The sequence below is a fragment of the Phocoena phocoena genome, chromosome 19 (assembly GCF_963924675.1).
Source record: "Phocoena phocoena chromosome 19, mPhoPho1.1, whole genome shotgun sequence".
Taxonomy (NCBI): domain Eukaryota; kingdom Metazoa; phylum Chordata; class Mammalia; order Artiodactyla; family Phocoenidae; genus Phocoena; species Phocoena phocoena.
The window spans coordinates 18,302,263-18,315,534 of NC_089237.1; the positions used below are offsets into that span (position 1 = coordinate 18,302,263).

Sequence of the window (13,272 nt, forward strand, 5' to 3'; positions counted from 1 at the left end):
ATGCCGGTGCTCTCCGAGGACTCTGGTGAGTGTCTCCCGGGGCTGGACCTGCCACAGTCTTGAAGATGAGACCCTGCCTAGCAACCTGGGGCAGCAAAGAAAGCAGCTGCTATCCAGTGTCAGCTCCAAGCCCCGGGAATGAGAGCTGGGGGAGAAAATGTGCACATAGCAGGGCTGAAGTGTTGTTGGAAGGTCCGTTAGGGGGTCCCACAGGGCAGGAAGTACCCACTGCATTGGTTATACAGTGTTTTTCTTACTCTCTCCTCAGGTTTGCATGAAACCCTGGCGCTACTGACCTCTCAGCTCAGACCTGACTCCAACCAGAAGGAAGAGATGGGCTTCCTGAGGGATGTTTTCAGTGAAAAAAGCCTCAATTATTTAATGAAGGTAAATATGCTGCCCCGTGGATGACCCGGTCTGCAGCCCCAGGCATCCCCACAGCCGTGGGTGGGGTGTGTGATGTCCAGGGTAAACCTGGGGAGCTGGCTCGGGAGGCCGCAGCCTGAGATCAGCTGTCTTTGCAGATTCACGAGAAGCTTCGCTATTACGAGAGGCAAAGTCCAACCCCCGTTCTGCACAGCGCTGTGGCCCTTGCTGAGGATGTAAGCCCCAGGTTTCTTCTTACGGCCTCAGCCCCCCTCCCACCTGTAGCTCCTTCATCTGGCCTGCATGCCATTGCTTAGTGAGGGGACGTTGGGACTCGGGAGCCCCAAGGTGAAGAGTGTCTTCTCCCCTTCCCCTCCTCCCTGGGCTTCCTAATAGGCAGGGAGGAACTCGTGAGTCTTGGACAGGGCCAGGGGACATGGTGACGCCCACTTACTTTGTGTTCCTGAGAAAGTCTGTTTCCCCAGCTGTGAGAAGAGGACCGTTCCCAAACGGTTGAGAACTGGCGACAAGAACAGTTCAAACATGCACATTGTGTATCTGCTTTGGGGAGGCCCAATGTGAAGTCCTGCGTCCAGGGACTTGCAGCTTCTTGGACTTTTGTTGTTTGTTTGTTTGCTGTACGCATATGGCTTGCGGGATCGACTAGGGATTGAACCCTGGCCCAGATAGAACCCGGGCCTCCAGCAGTGAAAGTGCTGAGTCCTAATCACTGGGCCGCCAGGGAATTTCCAGGCTTTGTTTTTTAAAGGAATCCTTCCTCATTTCTTGTGGACCTGTCTGCTGTGTTGCATGGTTGGAAAAACTGTCCCGGTTGATTACTAAGGCTGGCTTCTGAATAAACTCACATAACCCCAGGAGATGGCCTAGTGAGGGGTCGGGGCAGATCCCCTGCCTTTCTTGGCTGTGGAATGCCATTAGGAGCAGGTTAGGTTGCCAGGCTCCCAGGCTCAGCTCTGCCTCTGCTACTAGCTCTGTGACCGTAAGCAAGTGACTCAACCTCTCTGAGCCCCAATTTCCTCATCTGGAAAATGTGGTGAAGGGCACAGACAATAGAGCCAAATAAGCCCAGGTTCAAGTCCTGCCTGTGCCACTTACCAGCTTTGCGACCTTGGGCAAGATATGTAACCTGTCTCATTTACTTCTTACTTCTGAAATGGCAATGTAATAGTACCTGCTCCATCTAGTTCCTTGTGAGAGTTAATCCACATAAGGCAGACAGCACCCAGGAAGAGCTTAATAAGTTAGCCCCCATTAGGATTAGAGGCTGCTCAGGGTCTCTGATCTCTGGTGCGATTACCCTGGGAGTGTCAGTCCTGGGGTGGCTGAGGGTCCAATGCTCCCTGGTGCTGTAGTAGTGGCTGGGAGGGCCCTTGGGTCTGAGGCCCAGGGAGCAGGGTTTCCCCTGGGTCACTCCCAGCAGGCTCGCAGCGCCCACAGCCATCTGTGGCCTTCTCTCTCCTTTCCCCCCAGGTGATGGAGGAGCTGCAGGCCGCCTCCATGCACAGTGACGAGAGGGAACTGCTCCAGCTGCTGTCCACCCCTCACCTCAGGGTAGTCACGCTGCAGTCCCTGGCCACCCACACATCTGTGTCTCCTGGGATGAGGGCAGGAGGGAGCGCTTGGCCGTGAGACTGAGGACATTTCTGAGCAAGTGCTCCTCAGCGCCAGCGTCCAGGGTGGTCGTCTCTCTGGCATGAGATTTGAGACCCCCAAACCACTGCCTGGCCAGGTCCTCCAGACCCATGTAAGCTCTAGGGCCAGCCCTTCTTTTCTCTTGCTTTCCTGACAGGCCATGCTCATGGTACATGACACGGTTGCCCAGAAGAATTTTGACCCCGTTCTCCCCCCTCTGCCCGATAATATTGACGAGGATTTTGATGAAGAATCTGTGAAGATTGTCCGCCTGGTGAAAAACAAGGAACCCCTGGTATGTGGCCCTCACCTCTCTGCCCCACCCTCTCCCTGTTTCCCACCTCCACCCACCCAGAAACCCTGGAAAGGACCCTCCTGAAGTCTTCGGAGTGAGTGATGGCAGCTTTGTCGGGGCTGCCACTAGTCCCTGTGACATCTTTGTGTGCAGAGTTTCCCTTTCTCTGGGTGATTACAGCTTCCCTCCACTGTGGTCAAGCTCCTTTGTACAGTCAAGAACCTGCACAGCTGTGCAGGGCAGCCCTGATCGTCAGCTCTGAACCAGAGGTTGGCAGACTACGGTCCTAGGGTCAAACCCCGCCCACTGTCAGTGTTTGTAAATAAAGTTTTATTGGTGCCCAGCCATCCCGTTCATGTATATATTGTCTGGGGCCCCGCCTTTACATGGCAACGGCAGACTCAATGGAAACTGTGTTGCCCACAAAGTATAAAATATTTACATTTGGCCCTTTCCAGAAAAAGTTGGCCAACCTTGTTCTGAATTCCAAGGAAGCTCAGGGCAGCAGCCATTCTTCTCCCCAGCTGACAGATTGTTATCATTTTGGTCCTGGTTCAGCACGGATGTACTGAGCAAAGGGACAGAGTTGTTTACGAGATGGAGGGAAGTAATGGCCGTCCAGAGAATTGAGGGCTTGCCCTAGAGAATACCACATCTGGCCCTCTTTATTGTCAACTTTCACCAAGTGACCTCAGATGAGCCGCTTCTGCAAACAGACCACGGTTCTCCTCTGCCTCTGTTTCCTTACCTTGAAAATGGGCCAGTCATCCATCCACTCAGCAAACGTATCGTGACCCCCACCCGCCGTGTGCCAGGCGCTGTGTTGGGTGTGGGCAGGATTAAGACTTAGTCCTTGCCCTCTGGGAGTTCACAGGAGGTAGTGACTGGGAGGTTTCCTGGAAGAGGTGATGCCCACGCTGAATTCTAAAAAAAAAAAAAAAAGGAACAGGAGTTTTCCAGAAGGAAGAGGAAGAAGAAAGGCATTCCACCATAGAACTGCGTGAGCAAAGCCATGGGAAGGTAAACGGGCTGCTATATTCAGGGAACTTGCCGAGTTGAAGGTAAAGTGTGACAGAGGCGAGGCCAGATCAGCGGGAGAGCGGAGAGATCCAGGTTACAACACGCAGTTGCTTGGCTGGATCCTGAAGGCAGTGGGGAGCCATTGAAGGGTTGTAAGTGAGGAACCAAATGGCCAGATTTGCAGTTAGAAGTATCACCCTGGCTACGAAGTAGAAAGTGGCCTGGAGGGTGAGACCAGAAGCGGTGGACCAATTTGAGGGTAGCAGCCAATACGTGAGGTTCAGAAACAGGGCTTGACCTTGGTTTGTGGGAAGAGGAAAGAGAAATCCAAGAAATATTTTGGAAATAAAATTAATGTCACTTTGTGCCTGCCCCAGTTTGGGCAGGAGTCTGGGGAGGCATCTTGGGTAAGGCCCAGGGGTCCAGCTAGGATGATGGGTGGGCACTGGGACCGTTATAAGGAGGAACTTAGGGTCCGTTGAATTCAAGAGGCCTGTGTGCCCACAAGTGGAAATATCCAGGAGGTGAAGGCTTACGTGTGCAGAGATACAGACTTGGCAGCTGCCATCTTCCAGGAGGGGTTACCACCCCGCCTGAGAGGTTGAGACCACCGGGGTAAAGCGTCTACCCTGGCCCTTTAATCAACATTTAAAAGGCGTATAGAGGAAGACTCGGCAAAGGAGAGGAATTGTCGGTGAGAAGCACGGGGAGAGAAGTGTCACCAGGGCCCAGGCTAAGAGAGCATTCCAGCGGGAGGGTGAATCAGACAGGAGATGAGAGAGAGAGAAGACTGAGGGTGGCGAGCTGGCAGGGTCGTCGGTGCCTTTGCTGGTGCATTCGAGGCAGGCGGGGAGTGAGTCAGAGGGCAGGAAGCGGAGAGAGCAGATGCGTGCTGCCTCTTTGAGAAGCTTGCTCTAAAGGAATGGAGACCGGTGGCTGCCGGATGGGGTTGCCAGCTTTTTAATGATGGGAGAGACTTGATAATATTTTTAGGACCAGGGGAAGGAGCCAGTGAGGAGGGGGCATTGAGAATGCAGGAGAGGGAGGGAGGGGGTAGAGGGCAGCCTAGCCAGGAGGAGCCCCTCCCCTGAGATGGGGAAAAGAGGAAAGGATGGATAGAGATGCTGGCAAGTTTGAAAGCCTAGGTGGCAAGAAGCCGTAGCGTTTTTAGCTGCTGGTTTCTCTTTCCAGCAATATTTATCTTATGGACTTTGAATGAAGTTACTAATGAGTGTGCCAGTGGGTTTGCATGTATAGCCAGTAACAAGTGGTTAGCATTTATTGAGCACTTACCGTGTGCTAAGTGCCTTGCACGCGTTACCTGATGTCAACCTCGCAACAACCCTGTGAGTTAAACGCTTTCCCACACCCCAGACGAAACAGTCGCAGAGAAGATAAGGATTCCTCGCTAAGAGCACGTGCTCTTAGTAAACGGCAGGGCCATCCAGCTCCTGACCGCTGCCCTGCCCCGCCACCCTCCAGTCTGTGTGGTGCACGAAACTGAGGGCTTGCTAGTGCCTTTTTCATCCTAGATATCATCTCTGCCATGCTTCGTGGGCCCCATCCTGGTCCCGAAGCTCCGGCTGGGGCATAATTGGTTCCCCTTGGCAACAACAGAAGGCCCGGTAACCCCGTGCTTGGTTAGAGGCAGGTTGGGAATTGGCTGGCACATATTCTCCTCATTATTAAATGTCTTTGCAAGAGGCAAGGGCTGCGGTACGATAGAGAAAGCAGTGGGTGTGGCATCACAGAAAGCTGGGTGACCTTGAAGTTGCTTTCCTTCTCTGTGCCCCAGTCCCTCATCTCTCAGATGAGATTGTGACAGCATTCTCCTGCCTTCTTTAAACTGTAAAGTGCTGTGCTATACTAATTTGAGATGTGGGTTTTGTTTCATCCTCAGCCTTGGAAAGGTGTCCACTGATCTGCCCCCTGGGGTGGCAGGGGGAGGAATGGGGCGGTGGCCGGGGGAGGCTTTGCTGGGTCCAGAGAGTCGGGGTCTGAGGTTCGGGGCTGCTTCTCAGGAGCCTGCCTGCTCTGTCTCTGATGCAGGGGGCCACCATCCGGCGGGATGAGCACTCGGGGGCTGTCGTGGTGGCCAGGATCATGCGAGGGGGCGCAGCAGACCGGAGCGGTGAGTGGCATCAGTGCCGGCCTAGCTGAGGTGATGGCCATGGTCCCCCAGCCTGCCCCCTTTGGCCACAGCTCTCCTTTTCCTCTCCTGTCCACTCACCTGTTTGGGAAGTGCTTTGCTTTCTGGAAGTGGGGCTGGAATTCTCTTCTCCTTCCTAAGCTCTGTAGAAAATTTAGTTGTTTGGAAATATCTCAGGCATGGAGTACTTTGAGGGTGATCAGAAAGGTTTGAGCATTGGCTTAACCTGAGGACTGTGCTAGTTAAGCTTGGTGTAAATCCTAACTGGGGTGGCAGGGACACCCTTCTCCGACACCCCAGTTGCCTTAACAAGCCACAGTTACTGAGGGGAGGGTGTTCATGTCCCAGATGTGTTTAGGTGGAGCACAGGTTAAGAATCACTGGTGTGGGGCTTCCCTGGTGGCGCAGTGGTTGAGAGTCCGCCTGCCGATGCAGGGGACGCGGGTTCGTGCCCCGGTCCGGGAAGATCCCACGTGCCGCGGAGCAGCTGGGCCCGTGAGCCATGGCCGCTGAGCCTGCGCGTCCAGAGCCTGTGCTCCGCAACGGGAGAGGCCCAACAGTGAGAGGCCCGTGTACCGCCGAAAAAAAAAAAAGAATCACTGGTGTGAAAGAGACTCACAGACTTAGAGAACGAACTTATGGTTACCAGAGGGGAAGGGTGGGGGGAGGGATAGTTAGAGAGTTTGGGATTGAAATGTACACACTGCTATATTTAAAGTGGATAACCAACAAGGACCTACTGTATAGCACAGGGAACTCTACTCAATACTCTGTAATTACCTAAATGGGAAAAGAATTTGAAAAAGAATAGATACATGTATATGTATAACTGAATCACTTTGCTGTACACCTGAGACTAACACAACATTGTTAATCAACTATGCTCCAATATAAAATTAAAAGTTAAAAAAAAAGAAAAAAGAGGGGCTTCCCTGGTGGCGCAGTGGTTGAGAGTCCGCCTGCCGATGCAGGGGATGCGGGTTTGTGCCCCGGTCCGGGAAGATCCCACATGCTGCGGAGCGGCTGGGCCCGTGTGCCATGGCCGCAGGACCTGCGCGTCCGGAGCCTGTGCCCTGCAACGGGGGAGAGGCCGCAGCAGTGAGAGGCCCGCTTACCGCAAAAAAAAAAAAAAAAAAAAAAGAATCACTGGTATAGGGAGGAAGTAAATTGGGGGGCAAATCTCCTGGCATAGGGGAGTGTTGCCCCAGAAGTCTGGGGCTCATTGTGGTGGGACCCCTAGACCCGTGCTTCCCAAACATTAACAAGCATGGAAATGGCCTGAGTGTCTTTTTAAAACGCAGATTCGGATTCAGCAAGTCTCAGGTGGGCCCAAGACTCTGTACCTTTTACTGTCTTCTGCTGCTTCTGGGCCAGTGTCCACACTGAATGGCAAATAGGGCCCGATATGCAGAGATGCTAGTCATTAAAGCAGAGGCCAACAGACAGGTGTGTCTAACACTCTTGACACCATCTTCCCTGGTGCCCTTAAGTTTTCGTGTAAAATTTGAGAAAGACATTCTTGGAGTCAGGTCTGTACATCCAGGAAGGTGAAGAGTTAATGATATTTTTAAAGAAGCAGAGGCTATAGCAGAAAGAACACAGGGTTTCTACAGCAAAGTAACTGCGTCTGCGCACTGGCTCCGTTTTTTCTTAGCAGTGTGGCCTTGGGCAAGCTGCATCTTTTTTTCTGGATCTCAGCTGCCAGTTTGTAAACCGGGGGTTTCACCGCGTGGTTGTGAGGCTGGGATGCCAGGTGAGGCACCTGGCATCCTGTGACAACTCAGTTCATCCCAGTCCCATCCACTGTCTTTAAACATTGCGTCTCCCCTGCAGTGGGCTCCGCAGGCAGGTGCCAGTGGTGCCCAGAACTCCCTGCTTTGGGGACCTCAGCCCCCTTCCCGTGCTGACCGTCAGCCCCTGTGTCTCCTAGGCCTGGTCCACGTTGGAGACGAGCTCCGGGAAGTGAACGGGATCACGGTCCTGCACAAGCGGCCTGACGAGATTAGCCAGATTCTGGTCTGTGCTGTGCGCATGTTGGGGACGCGGTGGCTCTTCAGAAACCCAGAGCAGGGCGCTTCCTGGAGCCAGGAAGTCCCTGTTTGCACGGGGAGGCCGCAGGCCAAGTGGCCTCACAGAGTGCCCTGTATGGAGGGTGGGGGACAGGAGGAAAGGAGCGCCCAGACCACCCACTTCTCTCAGACCCCCTCTTCAGCACAGCCATCCTCCCTACCCCCAGCCTTCTTTCCTGAGGACCCGTCTGGAAGACCCTGTCAAAAGGGTCACCTCTTCCAAAGGGCTGAGGAATATGGAGTAAAAGGCTGTAGCCCAGCAGAGCAAGGGCTTTGGGGTCACTTGGTCCTGGGTTCGAATCTTGCCTGCATCACTTTCCAGTTGTGTAACCTTGAACAAGTCATCAAATCAGTCTGAGTTTCCATTTCCCTTCCTGTCCAGCAGGGATAGGGATGGTTTCTCAACCAAAGAATGGTTATCGTTAGGATGTAAATATCCGGAAGAGGATATAGCACTTTACAACTGCAAGGGGATTCTAGGGGATCACGTGCTGGGATGGAAACAGCCTTCTCAGTCCATTCTGCGGGTTCAAGTCAAAACTGAAATTACAGAAATCCCCCATCGTAGTTCTGTCCTCTTTATCCTCAGGCATCCTCTCCCAACACAACAGTCTTTGCTAACTTCTGATGGTTTGGGGGGCAGATACAGGATGAGATCTGAAGCTCCGAGGCCCGCTTTTTAAGGCCCCTGCTGTAGGTGGTCCTGGTTACAGGCAGACACTTCAGTCTTCCTGCCCCCACTCCCCTTTCCCTGGTTCTGGGCACCGACTTCCTCGTGTTCCAGAGTGATGCGGAGCCAGGGATGGCTTTGGGTGAGATGTGCTCTCATGGGCTGACAGTGTGCTTCCCGTGGGCCCCCCACGTGGGGTGCAGGGCCTCTCTCCAGTAGAGGGGAGGGGAACCCCTGGGAAGGTAGCAGTGGCCTGAGATTGGGGAAGATGCAAGCAAAGAGGGGAGTACTGTTTGGGAACCAGCCCCAAATGAGGCAGGAAGGAGGAAAATGAAACTGGACGAGGTTATTAAAATAACCCGAGAGAAAAGAAAGAATGGCAGCCCTTTGGATGGAGAGTTGTACTTGGTGCATGCATTGTCCTCGGGTTCTCTCTCACTTTAAGTCTTCTGTCCCTTTGTCGCATGAAAATGCTTTAGTTAAGTCAGCCGGCTCCCACCATAGAAGGGTGGGTCATAGGGGAGGCAGCACGTCCCCTTTGTTTCTGAACGTGAGTTTCCAGATCTGGGAAGTAAGACGTGACGTCCTGGAGGGTCAGATCTGGTAGATGATACGGCTGTGTGCTCTTTCCTTTCAGGCGCAGTCCCAGGGGTCCATCACCCTGAAAATCATCCCAGCCACCCAGGAGGAGGACCGCTTGAAGGACAGCAAGGTATGGGGGAGCTGGAGGCAGCGGCGCGGGGGGCAAGCGGGGGCGGCGGACTCCAGCCCAGCCTTTGAAACAGTCATCCGGGAAGAGATCATCCATCTGGTCCTCGGAACAAGCTCCCAGTAGAGACCTGTAATTCAGTCACTGAGTGATTTATTTGTTTGCACCCGGCCTCTTCTAAACAGGATTTGACGTAACTTACTACTAAAAGACAAGGTTCTTCTAATAGAAGTCGAAAAGCAGGGCCGTGAAGAGGAGGAGAAGGTACCCAATGTTCTGGCTTTGGGACCAATTAAGTAACTGCCTTTTGTTTAATTCCTTGTGGAGCCTACCTTTGGTAGGCACCTCCTCTGTGCCCAGGCGCTCAGCCAGATGCTGGAGACCGGGATGATTAGTAGCTTCAAGGATTCCTGGGTCAGAAGGGGAGGCTGGGGAGCCATTCTCTCCTTGCTATGTGATTAAGCGCTTTGGAAGGATTCTGTACAGAGTGAGAGGCACTTTGGAAGGTGTCATGCAGTAGGGGTGTTGGAAGTGAGGCTTGAGGAAGATGGAGATGAGAGGGACTTCTCTGGTTAAGAGGAGGTGGAGGGAAGGGCGGGCAGAGGGGTCTGCATATGCGGGGGCTCAGAGATATGACAGAGAGGAGTAGGGGGGGCTCAGTGAGAAAGTGCACGGTGGTGGGGCTCCAGGGGGAGGATGGGGGCGTGTGCTGGGGAGGTGGGTCAAGGCTACCTTCTGAATGGCTTTGAATGCTTTGTTGAGGGTTTTGGCATAATCCCTGCTTAGTTTAGGATCTCAGAAGCCGACTCTGATACAGGGATTCACTACAAATAGTTTATTTGGAGGTGACCCCAGGAAACACCAGTACAGGAGTGGGGAAAGGAAGGCAGCCAGTGCAACAAAGGGTGTGTTCTCAGCAAGCTACCACAGGGGGCAACCAGAGCTTAATCCTGCTCCAGAGCTTGGTATCCCTTGTAGACCGTGCCTCCGTCATCCCTGCCAAGAGCTGGGAGATCTGGGGGTTCTGTACACCAACTCCCACCAGGCTGCATCCCGGGGGTTAATTCCCAGCAGTTCCTGCCGGCCAGGTTAGGGGAGAGCAGATCCCAGTGGCTGGAGAAAGCCGTTAGGCAGTCAGCCTGGGATGCCCTGAAAAAGTAAGGCCCCGGGGGATATGGGGGGCCCCCACAGCCCAAGTTACAACCCCATAGGCGGTGAGAAGCTCTTAAAGGTTTTTCGTTTTTTTTTTTTAAGAGGGAAGTGATACAACCACATTTGTGTTTTAGAAAGCTCCCTGGGACAGTGAGTAGAGGAGGGTGGAGACCGGGGCTAGGGCACCTGGTAGGAGTCTGTTGTGAAAGCCCAGGTGAGAGATTGTCAAGCCCTGAGCTGAAGTGGGGGTAGGGACGATGGAAGAGGGCATTACTTTTATTTCCCAATGAATTTGGACCTGCCCTTTCTGGCAGCCAAGGCAAAAAGGAGAACGTAATGAATTACAATAATGAACAGAATTCATCAGAGTATGGAAGGCAGCATGCCAATTTTTCAAGAAAGCTAATTCCCAGCCCGCATGAAAGATGGGACATTACAGCGCTTGGCACAGAGTAGATGTCAATAATTTTTTTTTTTTTTTTGCGGTACACGGGCCTCTCACTGTTGTGGCCTCTCCTGTTGTGGAGCACAGGCTCCGGACGCGCAGGCTCAGCGGCCATGGCTCACGGGCCCAGCCGCTCTGCGGCATTGGGGTCTTCCCGGACCGGGGCACGAACCCGTGTCCCCTGCATCAGCAGGCGGACTCTCAACCACTGCGCCACCAGGGAAGCCCCGTCAATAAATATTTTGATGAATGGCGATTAATAGTGGACAATGTATTTGAGGGTTTTTTATGGCAAATGAAGAAATCATCTTTATATGACTGTTTCTTATTTGCACCTTCAGTTGAATCCCAGGGCACATGTAATACCTGATGGAAGTGGTTCTTCCTGGGACAAGCTAATATGGTCTCCATAGGCAGCTTTTGCAGGTTCTAACTTGATACAGGGAGAGGACTTGGTTTTCCTATAGGACAAAATGGGTAGCCTGTCTCTTAGTCCATCCTTTCTAAATATTTTTCTTTGAGCTAGATGCTTGATCACGGCTGACCATTTAAGATTATGCTTTCTTCAGAGTGCCTGGGACCCTGGTAACATCTGTGGCTAAATGAGGGTATCTGTCCTCATAATATATGCCAGAAATTTCTTACTATTTTCAAACTGCGTCTTTTCTGCTTGGTGCATAAAGGAATATGATTTGGATTTGTCTAAGGAAACCCTCTGGTCGTTTTTTTCCCCCCTATTTGCTGTTAAAGTTATTGGGCTGTAATGATCTGGAAATAGAAATAAATAAATCCATGCCTCTGAATTATAGAAGAGAACGAAGAAGTGTGACAAAATGCTATGTCTTCCCATCCTCTTCTCTAGAGGGATGACTTCAGGGTAAAGGGGAGAGTTGGGGGTTGGCTAAGTGCGTGACAGATGAGGCAGGATTGAGCTGTCAAAGATGTAGCTGTCAGTTACCCACTGAAAAGTGATGACGAGGAATCGGTAACAGTAGTTTCACTGATGTTTGTGTTCTTATCAAAACATCTAGATTACCTATTTACAGATGGCTGCTGACATCATTAGGGGCAGTTAGCGTATCAGAAATAACATTTGAGTTAGAAATTGTGCTTGACTTTACTTTTTGCTCCCGGGACTAATGGTTGCTTTGTGTAGGCTGAGAGGCTGTTGTGAGGATAGCAGATCAGGCCAATAAGGAGATGTTTAGGTTGGAAAGGGAAATTCATGGGGCCCAGCTATTCATTTTCTGATTCTTGATGGATTTCCCAACTGGGACGTTGAAAATGGTTGAAGAACACTAAGAAAATCGGTGCGGTGGGTTTCTGATTAACTTTCTATTCTTTTTTTTTTTTAACATAAATAAGTAAATAAATAAATAGTTATTTGCACCGCGTCTTAATTGCCACGTGCGGGATCTCTGTTGCGGCAGGCGGGATCTAGTTCCCCAGACAGGGATTGAACCTGGGCCCCCTGCATTGGGAGCACAGAGTCTTAACCACTGGACCACCAGGGAAGTCCCAGCTTTCTATTCTTGAGGCTGCTTGTTCTTCCTAATTGTGAATGGTGGTTGTCCTTTGGTTTTCCGTGTGGCATAGACACATCTGTGCTTACACAGCAAAGGGCTGTCTCACTGAGCCCCTCCCCCGCAGGTGTTCATGCGGGCCCTCTTCCACTACAACCCTCGGGAGGACCGGGCCATCCCCTGCCAGGAGGCAGGCCTGCCCTTCCAGCGCAGGCAGGTCCTGGAAGTGGTGAGCCAGGACGACCCCACGTGGTGGCAGGCCAAGCGAATGGGGGACACCAACCTTCGAGCTGGCCTCATCCCCTCCAAGCAGTTCCAGGAAAGGTGGGTCTGGGGTGTGTTGTAAGGGGGTGTGGTTCTGGAGTGGCCGAGGCATAAGTACGTGACAAAGCCCCAAATCTCTGCCAGCACAGCCAGAGGGGCCCACTGGGTGTCCTCTGGGCTAAGTACCGATTGTACTTGTGTTGGCCCTTTATCTCCCATCATCAGTGGTGATGGCTGTTTGAGATTTCAATAAATATTGAAAGATGGAAATCTATGTTATTAAATTAATGTATATTTTATAATGCATACTTAGGGCAAGTTGAGAAATAAAGTATAAAAATACAGAAGAGGAGGACGAGGAAAAGAAAATTACCCAAAGCCTCACTGCTATCTAAACAACATGATTTATTTCCTTCCTGTGCCTGTTATGTGAGTGGTGCACATAGAATTCGAGGTCTTGCTTTTTTTTTTTTTTTTTTGGTAGCTTAGCATTTTGACATGAGCATTTCCTATATTACTCTAGAATAATATTATTCTGTACTATTAATTGATGGTAATATAATATTTCATCAGGAGATGTACTCTTCATTCACAGGCAGCAGCTATGGTTTCTTCCCTGGAGGAGCTTACAGTTTAGCTGAAAAGTCACCCATGGTTCAGACGAACACTTTATATATAAATGTGATGGGTGTGTGGGAGGAGGACACCGGGCCCCGCCAGGTCCTAGCAGGAGGGTTGGCCCTCGTCCGGGCACGCGTGGAAGGCTTCATTGAGGAAGGGTCCTACCTGAGTGACTTTGCTTCCTCCGTGTGGCTGTACTTTGACGCTGTCTCTAATGTTTCACTGCTACATTCTATGTGCAGATAATTATGTTGCAAGTAGACTGTTCCTTACATTTCAAATTGTTTCCTGAGGATAGCTTGCCCAAAGTGTAAATCCTGGCTCAGAGGGTGTGGC

The 13,272-nt window shown here is 51.8% G+C and overlaps 1 protein-coding gene across 2 annotated transcripts in view; it reads left to right on the top strand.

The window, feature by feature from the left end:
* The window catches only part of MPP3 (MAGUK p55 scaffold protein 3), a 25,516-nt gene continuing 12,244 nt past the window's right edge, over window positions 1-13,272 (top strand). Inside the window, exons 1-9 of one of the 2 annotated variants that reach the window (XM_065897188.1) lie at window positions 1-25; window positions 269-387; window positions 525-602; window positions 1,825-1,938; window positions 2,177-2,314; window positions 5,384-5,465; window positions 7,414-7,499; window positions 8,860-8,934; window positions 12,179-12,375. In XM_065897188.1, the coding sequence (XP_065753260.1) occupies window positions 1-25; window positions 269-387; window positions 525-602; window positions 1,825-1,938; window positions 2,177-2,314; window positions 5,384-5,465; window positions 7,414-7,499; window positions 8,860-8,934; window positions 12,179-12,375 (914 nt within the window). The remainder of the gene's footprint in view (window positions 26-268; window positions 388-524; window positions 603-1,824; window positions 1,939-2,176; window positions 2,315-5,383; window positions 5,466-7,413; window positions 7,500-8,859; window positions 8,935-12,178; window positions 12,376-13,272) is intronic. The other variant, XM_065897189.1, reaches the window with a different exon arrangement.